The 17,251-nt window shown below is 41.7% G+C and overlaps 1 protein-coding gene across 11 annotated transcripts in view; it reads right to left on the bottom strand.

Moving 5' to 3' along the window:
* Positions 1-17,251, bottom strand: part of MAP3K4 (mitogen-activated protein kinase kinase kinase 4) — an 86,690-nt gene that overhangs the window by 7,478 nt on the left and 61,961 nt on the right. For 4 of the 11 annotated variants that reach the window (XM_019663768.1, XM_019663776.1, XM_019663777.1 and 1 more), the window contains exons 12-21: positions 15,404-15,565; positions 14,784-14,917; positions 14,185-14,263; positions 13,371-13,449; positions 10,073-10,172; positions 9,103-9,246; positions 5,720-5,820; positions 4,973-5,053; positions 1,933-2,124; positions 822-892 (exon numbers count right to left, since the gene is read on the bottom strand). In XM_019663768.1, coding sequence (XP_019519313.1) covers positions 822-892; positions 1,933-2,124; positions 4,973-5,053; positions 5,720-5,820; positions 9,103-9,246; positions 10,073-10,172; positions 13,371-13,449; positions 14,185-14,263; positions 14,784-14,917; positions 15,404-15,565 — 1,143 coding nt within the window. The remainder of the gene's footprint in view (positions 1-821; positions 893-1,932; positions 2,125-4,972; positions 5,054-5,719; positions 5,821-9,102; positions 9,247-10,072; positions 10,173-13,370; positions 13,450-14,184; positions 14,264-14,783; positions 14,918-15,403; positions 15,566-17,251) is intronic. The other 7 variants (XR_002126371.1, XM_019663769.1, XM_019663771.1 and 4 more) reach the window with 6 other exon arrangements.

Here is a 17,251-nt window from a genome sequence, read left to right as displayed (position 1 = left end):
TGAAATGTGCCCGCATTAGGCTATGTGGTGAGCCAACAGCTAACGGGGTCATTTTCATGACTGCAAACTCAATGAGCAAAAACATTCCATGGTCAGGAAGCAACCACAGGTGCTCAGGTTCTGGGCACGATAAGACGGTGAGCCTCAATTCTACCCTTGGAGGCTACAACCAAGCTGGGACGGGGTTACGAAAGCCGTGCGGCAGGCGCCACGCAGGGAAGAGGAGAAATGCACAGGGTCAGGAGAGGGGTGACCAGCAGACCGGACGCCACGGGCCCGGGACGCACCAAGCCCCTCGGGATGCTGGGCTGCAGCAGCTCCAGCCCTCCTTCCTGCACGGCCCCTCTGCTCCGAGTCACAAGGTGTCCCCTCGTCACCAACAGCGGCCTTTCCCCCAGTTCCCCCTGCTCTCCCCATTCCACCTCCGGCTATGAAGACGCTGCCTGTTTCTCAAGCTCATTACAAATGTTACCTTCTCCCCCAGAAGACACACCTGGAAGATGCCACCGTTATCGCCATCCTCCAAGCTTTCATCAGACTTCTCCTCTGTGTGGCTCTTACCACACCTGTGTGCTGTCGGAATTATTTGTGTTCCTGGTCTGACCCTCACTGGATAGTAAACTCCTTTATCTTGTGTCACCCCGTGAATCTGCCTGGCAGGTCCCAACAACATAAACACTAAAAAGCAGCCTCTTGCTGGACTCACTGTAGAAGGGCCGAAGCTGGCTCTACGCACTAAGGATCTCATAAATACAAGCTTCTTTACCAAACCTCCATCGCAGAGGCTCCGCACAAGGCTCCCGGACGGCTAGGCCACTCACCTCCTTCATAGCCATCAGCTCCCCAGTGTCCACGCTGATACAGGTGTAGACCTTCCCATACTGCCCTTCTCCTGTGAACAGGAACAGACACGCAGCTCTGTCACAAGCTGGACCATGGAAACTCTTTCTGGGTCTATGTTATATACGCATAATTATGCTTACTGCATAATTATGCTACTGCAAGACATTTCTGAATGGTCCCTAATAACTGAAGTCTCAGGCAATCTCTCCACTGTCTTATCTGTAAATGTCTGTAAATCGAGCAGAGCTGACTTGGGTAAACCCCAGGAGGAGGCAGGAAGGTGAGCACTAAGCATCCTGGGGCACCTGAGCCCCTCCGGCTCTGCGCCAGGACCGGGTGGGCAGGGGACGTGGCCAGGAGTCAGCATGGCCACCATCTCACTGCCCCTCCCTGCTGCCGTCCAGGAGTGTGTGGGGGTGGACATTCTACTAACTTACCTTTAGGGGCATTAAACTAAGGGGATATGGGGTTGAATATGACGGATAACAACAATCACTACAATTAAAAAGCACTTGATTGTTTTCAGGGTTTTCTGCCCTCACAGAAAGTCCAGGTTTCCTGAGGCTCAGAGTCCTGTATTACAACTGTGTTTGTCTCTTCAGACCTAAACGCTCAACAGATAAATGCATGTAAATGGGGGAGGATCTGAAGGACACACGTGATCAGTGTCCTTCTGTTCCACCTGGAAAGCAGTTAATTAGGCAATGCTTTAGAAAAGATTGTGGGTCTTTATTTGTATCAGGTTTCTCTTCAATAATGTTTTTGTGGGAATAAGATAAAAAGAATACAGACTACAACAAATGGGTACAATTTATGCAGTTCTCCACTGGCAACTTCTAGAGTTATCAAGCAAAACTATTTACCTTAATGAACCACTTAAAAGTCTCTTTCTAAAATCTTGTTTGGTATTGCTCTCACAACACATTTTACAAATGCAATAAACAAAAAACAGAACCCTCCACAAAAGATACAATGTATTCTTGCCACATCTGTAAGAGAGAAGGACCAACTATGTAAGTGTTAACCTAAAGAAGTGTAACTATTGCTATTCCTACCAGAGACATCTGTCATGTTCCTTCATTTCCTTACCGATTTTGTTTCCTCTTTGCCACTTGAAGGTCACTTTCCTCAAGCCAACGTGCATAACATTATCATAAGATTTAGGGGTATCACAAACTTGACCGATGATATTCTTTCTCCTCATTTCCTGGTACCTCTTTTCTTCAAACAACCGAACTGACTTCTGGATAGCTTCAATGGGTCCTTGTTTAGAAGCGGTATCTGCAGGGAGAATTGCAAACTCAGCAGTCCCAATTACTATTATCAAGTCAATTTCCAGCAGGTAGTAAGAAAAACAGAGCAACGTACAGGAGCACTCCATCCAAGCAAAGCTTATGATCTATTCAGACACACAGCAGGTGGAGACAGTCCATCACAATCTAACAGCTCCAGAGTATCCCACCCACCACACACACATCCACACACACATAAACTGTAAGCCAGTCAGACAAAATCTGTGAGTCCCTCTCCCAAGGCTGCTGGCAGGCTGCTGTGGTAACCACCCACCTGCCTTGGTTTCTGCTCTCTCCCATTCAATCTCAGCCAGCGTTATCTCACTACCACATAAAATCTGATCACGTTACCTTCCTAAGTGAATCTGTTCTGTGGTTCATCACAGCCTGTTCATCGGAAATGCAAAGCCCTTCATGTGGGACTCACGGTCCTGCACAGTTTGGACCCAGTTTATCTTTTCTAGTTCACTTTTTAAGCCATTCCCCTTTTCCTCTCCTGTCATGGGCTCTGGACCCACCACACTAAAGACTCTGCTGGAACGCGCCAAACCGCTTCTCACTCCCGTGCCTGTGTTCACACTTCTCTACCTAAAAATCTCCCCTTCCCCCCACAGTGCCTGGCGGGTAAATCTTACTTATCACACAGCTCAGCAGCAATGCTACACCTCTTCCAGGAAGCCCTCTCTGACGAGAAGGGTTAACTTAAGTTTCCCTTCTTTGGGAAGAGCACAGAGGAAGGGCTTTGGGATCAGAACAGCTGGAGTCGAATCCTGGCCTCCCAAGTTCTCACGTTTGATGGTGGGCAAGTGAACGGACTTCTTTGTATGCCAAGTTCCTAATGTGTGAAATGAAAGTAACAATACCTAATTCACAGAGCTACTGTAACGATTTAATGAAACCACCAGATAAAGCATGTGGTCCAGGACCGGGAATATAGGAACACTCAGTGCATGTTAGCTGTGTTTATTATTGTCCCTTATTTTCCCATCAGGCTCTATCATCTCTGTGTTTCTAACTTATTTTATCATGATTTACAGTGAGAATGATCTTTTCACACACAGAATCTATAACAACTTGCAGGAAGCATTGCTATCCTTGCTACTGTGATTCCGACTGCATCCTGTTTTTGTGTTTTTTAATGCTGATCTGTGGCTCACGACCCCTAACGTGACAAGCACTGCTCTCCATGCGCCCCCATGACAACTTCTCATGCTGTACCCTTATTAGCTGTCTCAGCCTGGGTTTTCTGGCAGACAAAGAGGTCACCGAGGACTGAAATGACTAGAAGGATAATTTGAGGTGAGCAATTCCCAGATATTTATAATGTTCCAGTTCCAGTTTAATACAATCATTTCTTTATAAACATGGGTCCTGTTTCCTTTCCCTCAACATGACACATCAACTGCACTCAGCACTGAACAAGACTTCACAACTGTGAGGCCAGGGACTCCACTGTCAAATATTTCTGGGAAAGGCTTATTTTTTGGTACAGTAAAAATTTCTCAAGATTTCTCAGCCTTGAGTACGTCAATGTGAACTGTAGCTCTCCTAAGAGTTCCCAAGTTTACTCGACCACAAAGTATTTGTTTGGAAAATCACCTCAAAGACCTGGTATCCATGGGAACCACTGGTTATGTGAGAGCCACTGCAGAGACCCTCTGCCATGTCACACAGGCTCAAGCCACCAAAATCTGCCCCCGCCCCCAAGCTCTCTACATGCACCTAACCTGCCCCAGGCCTGTGTAATGTGGCATCACAGTGGTTTGCTGCCTATTCCTTCTTTAAAACCGCACCTTAGTCCAATACCGCACTACTTTACACTACATCACTGCGGTGGTAGCCTCACCGGTGGGTCCCCGTTTCCTCCCATTTGGGCCAGCGGGCTCACCTTCCTCAGCGTCCTCCTTATCCCACCTTCCCGCCCCCAGAACACGCCGGCTGCACAAGAGGCTTTAAGGGGCTGACCACCGTCTCTGGGAAAGGCCTTGACCACTTAGCCCGTTCCTGAAGACTGGCCGTGACCGATCTCCCCCACCCATTAATTGTATCTCCATGTACATCCACACTATCCCGTCTGCTCCAGCTGGTCTATTCTTTAACCTCTGGGCCTCCGGTATGTTTCTCATTCTGGGTTTTCCCCTTGGCTTGATGCAGACCTGTCATTCCTTCAAGGGCCAGCACAAGCCTCCCAGAAACCCTGGGAGGCAGCTACGGCGGGAAGAGCACTGGCCTCGGAGCCAGAGGCAGTGTGGTCTCGTCCCAGCTCTGTCATTTGCCACGTTGGCCAAATGACATGGCTCTGAGAAACTTTTATCATTTATGAAAAGAGAACAAGACCTATTCTGCCTACTGCTCAAGACTGTGTGACAAAGAATACGTGAAAGCGTCTCGTACATCAAGTGCTGGGCCTGTAATTTTCCTGCTGTTTATTCTTTTGGTGAATACTGATTGATTACCTAATTCATACGATAAAGGCTTTCTCTCAACTTCTTAGCCTAAGAAATGAACAGTTATTCATTTTACAAATATGTATTATATTCCTACCACGCACAAAGACTTATGCTAACGGCCCACCCAAAGTGACAGATAAAACTCACCATCTCCCTGCTTAAAGAATACGAAATGAACAACACACATTCCAGGTCCAGAGGAGCTAGTAACTTATTACAAGAGATAGGAAATGTGCGCAAACATAGCACATAGAGAAAGCGATGTCAGATGCATAAGAGATCACACAATATGAATGGAGAAGGTCGAATAGTCCAGAAGCTAAAGCACAGTTCCTCGGAAACTGCTCACTTTAGCTTACGCATTTGAGTCATCATTCTTTCTCTCACCCTTAGTCTGGCTAATGAGCGTCCGAAGCTCCCAGCTCCTCCGAGTTGAGCCACTTGAATCCCCTTTTGGATATGCTGGTTCTGCAGAAAGTATTTTTTTACACAAATTAAGAATTATAAAACAAATAATCTTCTTTCATCAACAGCACTACTGAAATGGTGAGTGGATTAGCCTGTCCTTTCTGGGGACTAATTACAGTTTGATCTGAGTGTAAGTAGCTGTCTATACAATCAATTCTAGAAAGTCATACCAAACTAAGAAGCTGATAATAGGGTTACAGGATCTTAACTATATAAGCTTTCCGTAAGCAGCAGACAGCATAATACTGAACAGACACTGGCTTCTTTGGGGCCCCACTCAAGACGTCCAGCCTAACAGTGCTTGGACCGGGCAGCCACAGGGTTTCCGGGCCAAACTCCTAGGTCTGCACTATAATAAAGCTTCACCATATCATCAACAAACACGGTGTCACTTTTGTTGTACTTTTAGAGTGAGTAAGAGTACATGGCAACTAAAATATCAGGAATAATGATGTTTTAAAAGCAACAAAAGGAGACCTAGAAAATGCAAATACAGCTAAAAAGGCACCTACATTAAAAAGTCAATGTGTTCAGCATTAAATCTTCTCATAAAGCTTTGTCACTTCTTATTCTTCCTTCCTTTTAAAACGGATTAACAACAGACAGTGGTGGGCGGACACAACCCAGTAGGCTGGGATACACATAGCCGACACTGTAGACACTTACCATCTCGCTCCTCAGTGGGGCTTGAGTGACGACTCAGGGACCTAAACTGCAATTCAGCTGCTATGGAAGCCAACCGGTCATTTTCAGGGACACTGGAACCCCTGTTTTAATATTTTTAAAAATTGAGCTATCAATTCAATGCAATTCAAAATGAAAGATCTGTGCGACTCTTCTAGAGACTGGGAAGATGTAGGTCCTTGGGAACAGCTGGCCTCTAGTGAGTAGAGGACAAGGCAAAGGGTAGCCCCAAACAGGGACTTATTCACCACAAATGGACAGTGCTGCTACTGGGGAGCACTCCTCTGGAGTTTACAAGGAGCGTTCTATTTTTATCCCTTCACAGGCCCCACATGAAAACATGACTGCATGATACACTGTTTTATGTTGAAAAACAACAAAAATAAAAACAAAACAGTATTTATTGAAATGTTTTTGACATGTGTGGAAAGCGCCATAACTTAAGCCCCGGATGGGTAAAAACTATTAGACAAATCGGGTTCATATTTAAAATACCATCAAATTATATTTATGTACTTAAATCTATTTAAAGTGCTAAAGTCATTACAAGTCAAAAGATTTCAAATCGCTTAATAAGAAAACAGAAGGGAATGGCTAACGGTTTCTGGAGCAAGAGCCAAGCCAAAGTGCAGAAGGGCACGAAGCGTAACAGACAAAGAACAGTTACACTTTTCCAGAATAAAGTTAAAGTTAATTGTTCAGCAATCCAGAATAAATCCACAGAGTAAGAGCCAGAATTAAGGGAGGTGTTAAAAAAATCATCCAAGATAAATATGGTATTAGTTTATTAACAAGTTTAGTGTGTAATTTTTAAATGATATAATGAAGTATGGTAGCATTTATGCTCTTTTGTATTATACATTGAACAGGTTTAATGGTCTAATGAACAGATGTTCACAAACTATGAAGCATGCAGTGCTTTCACTTCCCTGAACTCTCAAATGGAATATAGTACTTGCTAAGTCTGGACGGGGGACGTCCTCTACTGCCACAGTGTTCATCAAAAAGTCTTGGCACCATTTCTCAGAAAAATCACTGATGCTGAGGTGAAGAAACACAATCCACTCCTAAGCCACGCCAAAGACTGGGGACCACGGAGAAGTCACTTAACACCTCTATTTCCCGGATTTCCCAGAGATAAAATTAGTCAATTCCACGTCCTCAGAGATTTTTGCCGGGGTAAAAGGCAAGAAAATACAATTAAATGAAGTGGTGTGCTGCTGATGAATTTTTAACAACTAGTTGCAGGGTCAGGGGGAGAGGCTGTAGAGTTTGACAATTTCCGTGGTGTAACAACTGGCTTGCAAAATTCCTCAAAACTTTAACAACCAGCTCTGCAGACCAAGAAGAGCCAGCAGCAGCAGAACAGGGCAAACGTGTTTCACAAAAATGCTAAGGTAACTGAAGCCCAGGCTACTTCCTCAGTCAAACCAAATCCAATCAGAGTATCTGCTGGATGCTGGATGCTGTGGGGCAAAGTGAACTCCACTGTGGTTGATGCACCTCTAAGGCAGGCAAGGGCTGCACCCAACAGGCCGGGCATCCCTGCCAAGCGAGAGGCCGGGCATCCCTCTGCTTCATCCCAGCACTCAGAAACCAGGGGCTGCACTAAGGCTCTGGCTTGTGGGCATGCGTGGTCCTCCTAGGGTCCACCACAGAGGTCCACGGTAAAGGGGCTGAGACAGGCTAAACTGAGCATGTGCAAGGTGCAAAGGCAGGAGTGAAACACAACCACAGGCTAGGCACGTGTCCACCAGGCTTTGCTGCTCTCTGTCGAGCATCACATATACACGGCCAGAAAGGGGAAGCTTCATTCCTTGGTTTTAAATGGCCTGCGAGACGGTATGCTATGATGGGAGTGACATTTCTAAACATCAAGGATCATTCAAAGCATGTACAAATTTACGATCAAGAATATTTAGAAAATGCTACTCATGAGATCTGAAAAACCACTACGCAAGGCCTAAGACTAAAGGCATGAAAAGGCCATGCCAGTGTTTAACTTTTACACTAAAATGCAGTTAATTTTACCAACTTTATAAATGCCTTAAACCACAGTTCACAAACCTTTAAAAAAGCGGGATATTACTCCCCGTTTTGTGGTTCTGGAAAAATCTCATGTGGACGTGAAAGCAGCCGTGTGGGCACCAGGCCCCACAGTTCTGGGTGAGTGGTCTCCTCTGGGTGAGCTATGACTGCGTAGAACACATCACCTCCCTTAGCTTTGTACTTTTATAAAAAAGATAGGTTCAGTGCCCCACGGGGACATGGAAGCGTATGTGGGAATACTGGCCATGAAATGCTCTCGACATAAAGAGGGGTGAATGGGAATTTGTTCAACGTTAACTGTTAATTTTTTTAGTTGACTGCTTAAGCTGTAAGATACATTGAACTTTTTATAGGTTATGGATGTTTATCACTAAAAATTAGGGATATTAATTGTTTTAATGAATGAGAAGAATGGAAATATTTGTAGAAATTTTAGACTGTTATAAAGTAAGTCTAAAAACATTTTAGTCTATTTTAAATTCTAAAGCTCTATGTCGTCTTTCTGCCAATATCACACTAACATCTTTTTTGATCAGATTATCCCAACCCAAACAGCTCTGTGTGACTCTATCACCATCCTTAGATGAGAATGATGAGTGTCCCTTCTACAAAACATAAGGGTATAAGTAAGAGCAATCAGATGTCCTTTCTCCATTAAATATATGAGACTTGATGAAATCTTGTCGAAAAAAGTAAACACACAGAATGGGAAAAATTGCAGTTCCCCCCTTACTTGCACAAAAGGCTTCGTGTGAGAGACTGAGATTTTTCCGGAGCTTGCCAAACGTCTGATGGCTCTCTCTGGCAATGATCTAGTCTCCATATGGGATACAAACCCCCTCAACTCATTTTCCACTTTTATAAACTACTCCTAATCAACAATTGTAGAATTTAGGTAATTCGGTTAGAAAAGTGATCCTCCTAAAAGACAAATCAGCACCTGCCGGCATTTACTAGACGCCACCTTTGAAGGCAGTGCCTCAGGAAGCGCCTGTTTACCAAATGTCTCACATGCCCCCTGGTGGGGACCAGGGCCTTCCCTGTGAGGCCCTCCCAGAGACTGATTATTGGCAGAGACTCTGGTCGCTTTACTTAATATCATCAGCTCGAAAGAAACGTTAAAATCAGGCAGATTATCTACTTGTGCTGGTGGGTGCAGGAGCCTTGGGGCCATGACGACCCATGGAAAGCCCCTGCGCATCACACACCACGGGAAAGAAACCCCGCCATATCCTGGGACACATCCCAGTGTTGAGGTCACTGTGGGAGTGCACATGGGGGGACAAAGAGGCATGACACTGGCGGAGCGAGACTACCTGGCATCATGGGCACTGCTGATGGGTTTGGGCGGCACAGAGTCGCTGCCGGACGGGCCGGGGCGACCGGCGCTGGCGGCGGCAGTAAGGACAGTAGCAGCAGGGCTGCCGTGGCTCCGCGCGTCAGAAGGCATACTCCGAGTGCTAAGATGAAAAGAGAAGCTTCAGGAACGTGGATAGAAAACGGGATGGCGTGCAGATGGTTTTCAGTTAAAAATAAAATAGGGTGAGAAGTGAAAAATATTTTAAAGTATATAATGTAAATTGGTCCTTAATTGAGATTCTGGTCTAGGTGTGCAAAAAAGAAAAAAAAAAACTAATTTCAAAGTAATTATTTTAAAAATAGTTGTGATCCTTTCTTAGCGAAAACTGTCAAATAAAATTACCTTTTAAAAAGTGATTACCCAGGGGAGAGAGGATGCTCCCTACAAGATGCAGAAATGCCACCACATTCAGGGTGTTTTGAAGGCACCCGAGTTCCTGAACTCACTTTAGTTATTAAAGTCATTTCGTGCTTTTATACGCACACATTTCAGAGTCAAGACTGGAAAGATCACTCCAGTTTTTTCTCCAGTTTTAAACTAATATTTAATATTGTGTTACAAATGTTTATTATGCTATGCACACCCAAATTTGTTTCCCTCAGGTCATTTTTCAAAGAAAGAAAAAGAAAGAATTATTCAACGGCAGGAAAGCATTTAGTAGCTTGAGGTTATAAATAAGCTGAGAGACTAAGTTATCTTGAAAGGTTCAAGTTTGTTTTAGATTTGCGTGTCTTTTTCTTTCGCAACTAAGGACTGTGGTTATGTCTTCAAGATAATGCCAACAAGAGCTTTTAAAAATGTATGAACAAGAACACAGAAGAATATTTAGTTATCAGAGCAAGAATCCAGTAGCTTCCAGAATATTTGCATGCACATCAGGAAAGAATCCACAAAACAAATGACTGGATACGCAAATGACCAAATACCTGAATCCCTCTGGAGTCGGGATAATTAGATGGGGGTTAGGAGGATCACTATGGCATCTTGGGACCTTCACAGGACGGGGGCTGTTCCGATGAATAGCTGCTAGTGAAAATGGCAACAAATGCAACTTGTTAAAGGGGCCAGTAGGAAACTGCCAAGCCAGGCGACTAAACAGAAGCAGCGTGTGTCTTAATTCTGCTGGTGACCAAAATAAACCCATAAAACATATACAAACATTGTAGAAAATGTCACTTTTTAGTTATATTATATTCAAATTGTTATCCATCAAAAGCTTTTTTTAAATCCTGGGGTGAAACGTACATAACATACATGAAAATAACGATATAACCAATCTTAGAAACAGATGAAAATGTGCCACATGTGGCATCTCTAATAAAAAGGAATCCTTTACGTTATCTACACTTTTAAGATTCTGATCAGTGGTGACACTTCAACAGGTCCTGTGCTAGGGAGGGGTCACTGTCACTTTCCTGGCATGTGGAGTTTTATTTCATTCCTTTAAACCAAACCAGGAGGATGAGGCACAACTTAAACTGGCTATTCTTTTTTCAGAACATGTTTTCTTCTCCGCCTCTTCTTTTAAATATTCTGGTAGAAGGTAAATATAGATAAAATTTAAAACAAAATTTTAAAACTAGAAAAAAATTAAACCAAATTTTAAAAAGCAACCTTACCTGGTGGTTACAAAAATGCTGACAATTCTACTTCTCCGACAATTAAATATAACTACAATAGCAACAGACACGGATTTTATGTCCTCTATTTCTCCCTAACATGTTTTCCTCTTACTTTTAACTTCATTTTAACCCTCCTTGGTGTTTTTTTTTTAATGTCATATTTTCTTTTCATATTTTAATAATTTTAGTCTACATGTGTTTTATCCTAAATAATACTTTCTTATTCATGGTTTTTGTTTGTTTGCTTTTAATACCATTACACAGGAAAGACAAAAGTACCAAAAATGGAGAGACCTGAAGGAAAAACTTTCATTACAAAAATCAGGCAATTAAGAAAAAAAATTAAAAAATTTATGTCCCTGTACCTTACCTCAACTACTACAACAATAAATGGAAGAAATCCAATAGTAACAAACATAAAAAAAAAAAAACCACTAAATATGATTTGGTGAGGATGGAGATGTCTTTAATTCAGCAAACATAATGGGAACTCAAAGACTACAAAATTTTCCCATGAAGGTATAAAATAAAAACATTCTGTTAAAACGCATGCACACAAGTTGAACATTCTTCACTTGTGAAACAAAATACTTCTTTTAGGAGTATGTGTAACTAACTGTTGCAAAAGTATGATACTTCATTGAAAAGAAAATCCAAATGGCCAATAAACATAAAATAGGTGCTCAAATGTCACCAGCAGTGTAGAGATGTTCTCCATGGAAAAAGGTAACGAAACACACGTCCCTAAGGCAATGGTGGGGAGGACTATAGTGCACCCAGAACGGACACAGGGCAGCCACTAATGAGAATGGCTGGCATCTCTACCTGCGGACAAGGAGGGATCTGTACAACTGTCAGGTAAGAAAAGCAAAAGATTAATATCCAATGTGTTCCAACGTTTTTTTACAGTAAATGGCAGGAAAACCACCCTATAAATATGCTCTGTGATGATATAAGCAGAAAGAACAGTGCAGAAGAACGCGTCTGTGTGCCCACAAGTGTACAGAAAACGTGGATGGTTACACACCAGGCTGTCATCATTAGTCACGTGGGTAGAGAAGAGGGCGAGGAGGAAAGAAAGCAACAACACAGACAGCCGCTGTGCTCCCTCATTAACTTCTCCCACAGGAACACCAGCCAAATGCTGACTCCTGCCCTGTTAGAACACCACACCTCACAAAGTGTTAGCACCTTACTGAACCCTCATCAGCATCAATTGCAAGCACTAGAAAGGGAGGCTCAAAGAAGTTAACTGAGCAGCCCAGGTCACTGGACTACCAGGCGCCTGGCTCTCAGTCAGGTCCTCTTTCTATCATTCCTTAGGACACCTCAGGCCCACAGAGAGTGCTACGAAACGACCGTTCCACCAGCAGTTTGAAGAGAGGGATAGTGAGCAGCTAGAGGCTCACGCATTCGCAGTAAGCACCTGTGCATGGTGGGAGTATGAGCTTTTTTTTTCTTTTGTAGTATTTTTCTACATTGAAAAATTTCCTACATGTACATTTCTAGATTTTTTACATACTTTTTCTACATTGTAATTTTTCTACAATGAAAATGATTCCTTATGTAATAAAGTACTTTAAAGACATGATTTTTACTGACTCACTGATCACGTATTCTTAGAGAAATATTTTAGATCACAAAATCCAAGTATTTATGATAATATGCTTAATCAAAAGTTTAATAATATAGCATGTTTTATATAAAATGCTCAAATAGTACAAATTATAATTGTCATTTCACATCAGACTTGGGATAAAAAGAGGTAAGAACTGAGTGTATTTTAAAGAAAAAGAAACCAACCATTAAAACCGACTAGGTCTACTAAGATTTCTGTAGCTAGCAAGTACCCTTTAAGATATAGCTGCTGCTCAATAAATTTACCATTTATGAATTACTTTATTTGTATAATTTAAATTGTTTCCATTTGGGGTGTTAATTACATATAAATACAGTTTTGCTCTTATTCACTATCTCAAGAATGGGGTAAGACACAGCCTTTTCCTGATACAGAGTCTTAAAATTTCAACATACACCATAAAACTATATATTAACTACCATTAAAAACTATCATTAAAGTATATTCTAGTATAACTTGACTTTGTTTTAGTAAAATCAAAGAGGAATTCACTACATTAGTGGGCAGACGGGCACTTAGGAAAGCTGTGGGAAAGAAAACCAACTCATTCTTCTTTAAAAGGTGGAGGAGGGGCAGAACACTTCTACTCACCCCCCTGCAGCAGGAAAAGCTTTGCTCCGTAACAGACAACTACCTCTCCAAGTCTTTCCTCCCCAGAAGAAAAGATTTCAAGGGGGAGAACAGAATGAGAGTGTTGGCATGCAAAATAAAAAACAACAAAGTGGTTTAACAATGCTGGCAAGCACCAAATACCTTGTGTGGTATTTTAATCTTCCTGTTGGATTTAGAAAGATTACCGTGGAGTTCTTTATGTACATACCTCATTCTTCTAACTTTCACTGTCATTTTCCTGAATATTCTTAAGGAACCTCCATACCATTTTAAGGAACTGCGATTACGAGATGATGTGCTCACCCAAAGCAGTAGGTTCTACGAGAAATGCTTAACTGCTTGCTGTCTTACCAAGGTACAAACCTGTAACAGGGCTGTGTGGCTTTCCTATCACGTGGCCAATGCATTCATTCATCAAGGCTTGTAAACTCTAGGACCAAAGAAAAATGGGAAAGGAGACAGAATGCACACTCTCTCAATTATACAATCAGCACAAATTAAGTTTTTAGAATATTTAAAAGAAACATGCTATCCTTAGTACATATTTTCAGAGTTTAAGAGAAAATAAGTATAAACATAAATTAAACATACACGGTACATAATTTAAAATAATATCATGCACAATTTCATTTTCATAAGTCAAAGCAGATTAGCATTCAACTCCGCATAACACAATGATGTGCACAAGAAGGACCTGTCCCGTACTCATCTCTACTATTAGGAGGCTAAAATGAATAAATTCACATTTTCAATAACAGCTTTTTGATCAGATGGAATTTAGCGAAATAATAGTGATAATATTTAGCATTTGGCATTATGTTTTCAAATGACACATAGTGAAGTGAAACAGCTAATCCTTGTTCTTCACTGAACTGTTAAAAACCAGCAATTAAGTCAGCATTTAATAAACAATGAAACTGACCAATATTTTAGAAGTGCCAGGTGCACACTATGCACTGCCTTAGTCAGCTGAACCACACTGTTAGAAGAACAGAGCACTGAGTGTCTTACTGTGCTACTAAGAGTGCTTCACCTACTCAACTCTCAGCATTATCATTACAACTATTTAAAAACCATTATTAAATAGTAAAAGAATACACAATCAGGAATGCACAGTAATCAATTTACTTGTTTTTTAATGAAGAAAACTTAAAGTACTCCATACCAAAAAGTCATCTTCTGGCAAAGACGAAATAAAGGCAGGTTCAATGGCTTGTAGAAAGTCAAAGCCTTGAGTTGCCCACCTGTACACGAAAAAGTTTAGTATCACAAAACAATCAAGAAAATGTTATAGCAATTTTAGTCTACACCATACTGAAAAGTAATACAATTGCCCATTTACTATCTAGGACAATACACATTTTTTGTCTTTATATAAATGGCTAGGATGGAGTACACTTATAGCATGTTTTGGGAAAGACAGACAAATGGTTTCTTAATAAAGGACATAGTTATCAATTTACTTTCCATTTACATGAATAACAGGCTCATATTTCATGAGAGAACACAGATTAGCAATCTGGGAGACTGTGAACTCCCTTAAACATAACTCATTTGGGAACAAATTTTTTAAAAGTTTTCCAAGACTTATGGGGTTTTCTATGTAAATAAATCATTACACAAACAAAAATACTCATCACCAGAGATCCATTCCAAATGCTCCTTTATGTGTCATCTGCTCAGAAATCCCATATAAAATGTCAGGAGGAAGCACTACTGCCAACCCCACAGGAGTCCGGAAGCGCATGCCAACTTGGTCATTACCTGGGTCTGGTGCCTCTACCACTCTCACATTTAGTTAGGACATAATTCATCCATTTCCGGGCAAAGCTTATATATTTGTCTCCTATCTTCTGTCTAAACTCGCCAGACATCAAACGAACAACTTCTTTATGATACTGTAAGAAGATTTTATAGATATCAAAACGAAGAAGAAAACGATTATACGATTATACAAATACCTAAACACTGTAATGCCACATCTGTTTAAATGTCATTTCCCTACAAACAAAAAGCAAAATCCATTTAAAATTTACGTATTTTAAGAGTATAAAGAGTCAGAAAGAATGTCTGAAAATGCAGCTTCACAAATATTTAATCATAAATTTAAATTAAGAATGTGCTTTTATGATATTAACCATCTCTCAGAGAAGGTTTTTCAGATTTAAATAGATAGCTGTTAGCACAAAATAAAAACTGGGCAACTAGCTGATCATTTAAAAGTAAACCAATATTTCTGATATTCAGCAATGTATAAGATGACATTCTTGACTAAGCTGTGATTACAGTCAATAATCAGATTTGTGTATAAGATCATAACATTTATAAGTCAGTTATGAAGCAGTCGCTAAACTGTACTGTGCGTTTCCTCAGTTTGTACCCACCTCGAACCCAAAATTGTAGCCCTGGATCATGGCTTCTCGGTAGTACTGCTGCAGCGTGACAGATTCGGACTCATCAACTTCAGCATCAAACTCTGAAGTGAACATGTGGTCCACTTGGTCAATGGCATCGCTTATTCTGTTGCAAAGCTCTAACGCATCATTCTAAAGAGTCCCAAACCATAATTAATCCACAACAAAGCAAATCACACAATACTCACTGTACTTTAGAGGGAGATTTCTTTCATCATCACACAGATATAAACCGCTGCAATATTTTTCAGCCATATTTATTTCAATTTATTCAAAAGGAACGACCAAAAATAGCAGAAATTATATTATTTACGTTTTTCTTTGTATCAGGAACTCTTTAGCATCTCATGAAATACAAGGGGAAAAATTCCATTTAAAAGGATAATGCCTGATTACAATGTGGTCTGATTCAACACTTACAGCTCTACTATTTTGCACATATCAACCACCATTTGTTTTTCCCCCTGGGTGTTCGCTCAAGTGTTAAATATGGTTTCAGTGCCACAGAGGGAACTAACGATGGATTTCTAAATGACCTCCACAATGTTATCAAGTCACACTGTCCTTCCTATCCCTCTGCCACTTCTCAATTACAGCCCAGTGCAGCACACACTCCCTGCAGGGCCATCGGCAGCTGTTTGGAGTGGGGCGTAGAGCCTAATGGCCTCTATTGAGCAGAGGCCAAGGATGCTGCTAATCATTCTATAATATACAGGACAGCTCCCAAAACAAAGCATTATTGACCCAAAATGCCAATAGCGCGGAGGTTGAGAAACCCCGCCCTAGTTCAAGCTTTGTTGTCTAAGCAACACTACAAAAGCTCCAAACTGGGCTCCTTTTCCACCCGCCCTTAAACACACACGTATGTACACATGGACTCCATCAGGCAATCCCCCTGCACACTGTTCCAAAACATTCTTCCTAAATTTTCAACAACCCCCAAGGGTCAGAAAATAAATCCCAGAATCTCCCCCCCGTCTGATTCGTCCAGCTGGTTTTAGCAGCCCTTCTCACACCAAGGCCCAGCCAGGTCAGACCGTCTGACATGCAGTGAGCAGTCCCATACCCGGGTCCTGGGGCACCAATGCCCGAGCAGTCCTTTGGTTAGACCTCTCCCAATGTGCCTCTTCTGAAATCCTGCCAAGCTAAAATGCCTCCATGTTGGCACCTCCCAGATGTTGCTAGGAGTCTCTCATCTCTCGCTGCTCTGTAGTTTAGTGTGACAGTTCAGGTCCTTAAGACTATAAATTCCGTGAGCTCAAGAATAACCAGTATCTCACATAATTGTGTTCACTGACTAAAACTAAAAGAAAAGACAAAAGTCCCCTGCCCTGGCATCAGAGTGGGATGACAATTATAAGAGAGAATGTTTACAGAGGAATACGACAAATCAGGCTGACAGAAGAAAAACAGATGCTTATCAAACTACTTATAATTTCAATAAGTGCTTCTTCCTCAAGATCTTAAGCTTTAAAGAGACTGAGAAGGCATGACTGATGACCTGTGAAAAAGTGTGGATGAGATCAAGGCTGACAATAGAGCACAAAACAGAAAGTGGTGAAAGCAAGAAACAATGGGAAGAGAAGGCGAGCCTCTGGGTGGTCATGGACTTGGAAGGCCTTTGCGCCTGTCTACAGCGGGCTTTCTCTATTCTAATTCGGCTGAATAGTCTGTTAAATGAAAAAATAAATAAATTTTCTTTTAAATCACACACTACTGACTTGGAGTATCTCTAGTAAATACTGGGAATTGCTAAAGAATAAAAAATTGGATTAGAGGGCCGGCCGAGTGGTGCGATGGTTAAGACCTGGCTTGGGA

The sequence above is a fragment of the Hipposideros armiger genome, unplaced genomic scaffold (genome assembly GCF_001890085.2).
Source record: "Hipposideros armiger isolate ML-2016 unplaced genomic scaffold, ASM189008v1 scaffold_404, whole genome shotgun sequence".
Lineage (NCBI taxonomy): Eukaryota > Metazoa > Chordata > Mammalia > Chiroptera > Hipposideridae > Hipposideros > Hipposideros armiger.
This window is presented reverse-complemented; position numbering and strand designations above follow the sequence as displayed.